This window comes from Nestor notabilis, unplaced genomic scaffold (genome assembly GCF_000696875.1).
Source record: "Nestor notabilis isolate BGI_N333 unplaced genomic scaffold, ASM69687v1 scaffold31200, whole genome shotgun sequence".
In the NCBI taxonomy this organism is placed as follows: domain Eukaryota; kingdom Metazoa; phylum Chordata; class Aves; order Psittaciformes; family Psittacidae; genus Nestor; species Nestor notabilis.
This window is the reverse complement of record NW_009911183.1, coordinates 1-2,057: the sequence shown is the minus strand read 5'-3', so window position 1 is coordinate 2,057 and position 2,057 is coordinate 1. Positions and strand designations below refer to the sequence as shown.

At 50.3% G+C, this 2,057-nt stretch overlaps 1 protein-coding gene across 1 annotated transcript; it reads right to left on the bottom strand.

Moving 5' to 3' along the window:
• Positions 1 to 731: 731 nt before the first annotated feature.
• On the bottom strand, positions 732 to 1,954 carry LOC104405009 (histone deacetylase 8-like; the record flags this gene model as incomplete). Its single annotated transcript, XM_010013593.1, has 2 exons — positions 732 to 862; positions 1,902 to 1,954. Coding segments are annotated over 2 exons (184 nt in total), but the record flags the coding sequence as incomplete, so codon positions are not given.
• Positions 1,955 to 2,057: the final 103 nt, after the last annotated feature.

The following is a 2,057-nucleotide window of genomic DNA, read 5'->3' as shown; positions in this document are numbered from 1 at the left end:
TATTCTATGATTCTATGATTCTATGTATGTTCCCCCTAGAAAGAAGACATCCACAAAGGAGACAAGCCTAGGTAGACTGCAGGTCTACAGCTAGAATATGATCTTCACCTATTCTGACAGCAGCCTCCTGGGAGCTGTTCCCCAGCAAGGCACAACTGCAGGGCTGCTCCTCTGCCTCCAGACAGATCAGTTTCAGGGACACAAAGGGTAGACCTAGGGAAGACCCTTGAGATCAGTGCAGAATGTGTACCACTGCCTCGGTGCTGGTACCCAGAGCCATGTTGCCTGCTCTAACTATTGCATTGCTCAGGCTGTCTTAAGCGCAGGCAGGTGGTGGCCCTTGCTCAGGAGGTAAGCAAAGTCACCTGGAAAACACCCAGATCGCTCTCGTGCCTGGCTGTAGCTTCAAGCCACACATGTGCCCTTCACCACAGCAGACTTGTGGCAGCCAAGGTCAGCAAGTCTGGGCCTTCGGTCTCGCCTGAGATCCTAAAAGCAGCAGTAAAAGGGACTGGCTGCCAGGAGGCAAGGGACAGTGTGAGACTGACAGTACCCTCTGCTGGCAACGGTGAAAACACCAGCCTGACAGGGCTCAGCAGCACCCTGCCAAACAGTGTTTTCTCCCCATAAACAGCCCACCTGAGCTCACCCCTCTGTCTAACCTCAGCGCTAGCAAAAAGCGTCCTGGTCCTAATACTCAATTAATCTCTCGCTGAAGACATCATCCTTACCCAGTCCATATTCCACAGACTCTGGATGGTCATCGTCTCCCTCCTCACTGACTTTCTGCAGGTGCTGCAGGTAGGCATCTGTGTGGAAGCTCGCCATCTCCTCCATGCAGGCCACTTTTGGCTTGACTATCCTAGGCAGAGAGGAGGGAGGGAGCACGTCAGAACAAGAGATTCCAAGGTTTGTCTGGAACGCCTAGCTGTAACCTCCTCAGACCAGAAGCCTTCTTTTGGCAGTTGCTGTTGACAAAGCAAACAAAACCCCTACCTCCTCTCACACCAAACTGTCACTTGGAGTGAAAAAGCTGATCAGCTGAGCGAGCCTTTCCCCCAGCATGGCACTATCTGCTGTGCAGGGAGGAACACCTGCAGGTGCTGCCTGCATTGACCTTGCCACTTTGCTTCAAGTTTTTCTTCTCTTTTTCTGCATGTTCTCCCAGTTTAAGCAGTGCCCAGTACATCCAACACTCTGATTACACACAGAGGAAAGAACAGAATGACAACTGCCAGGCCCAGCCCAGTGCTGCAGCAGAACGCCAGCCTGCTGGGTCAGGAGGCTGAGCAGCACCTCTCACATGCTCTTAACTCCGCCTGCATTCAAAGCAGGGGCTGTCTCTGTTCTCAGCAATTCACACATCACCTTTCCTCAGTTGTGGTGCTTTGCAATCTGCCTAAATAAATATTGTGACATGTTGAAGCCGCCTCCAAGCCTCAGGCCCTGGGGGCATGCTCAGACAACACAGTTGCTATGGGAAGAACAAAAGAAGCTCCCAGCTCTAGGCTAGCCCAAGTGCTGAGCACTTCTAACCCCATGCCAGGGCAAACAGCCCTTTGGGTCCACCTCTGTATTGGTACCTACAGACATTTCCAAAGCACACTTTGCCAAAATGATCAGAAAGAAAAAAAAAATCCTGAAAAGAAAAAAAAAAAAAAAAAAAAAAAAAAGGCACAGCAACAAACTTCCCTGTTATCTTAAAATGATTTGGTTGCATAACATCCAAAGCCATGCCTCTGATGAAGCATACAACAAATCTGTAACAGCAATCTATTTTTAAGGATTCTGCCTAGAAATACACGCGGCCAGGCTCCTGGAATCATTCTGCCAGCAGGGGCAGCCCTGGAGCTACTCAGTACCTTCCAAACCTTAGCAGAGAAGAAAAGGAGAGTACTTACTTCATGTGGTCAAGTAAGGAATACGCTTCAATCAACGAATGCACCATACTGGCCTGAAGAAAACAAAGAGTAAGCCCATGAGCAGCTCCCGTGTAGGAGATGGCAGCAGCGCCCGGTGCGAAGCGACCTGCAGCGAAGGTGTAACCGGGACTTTTC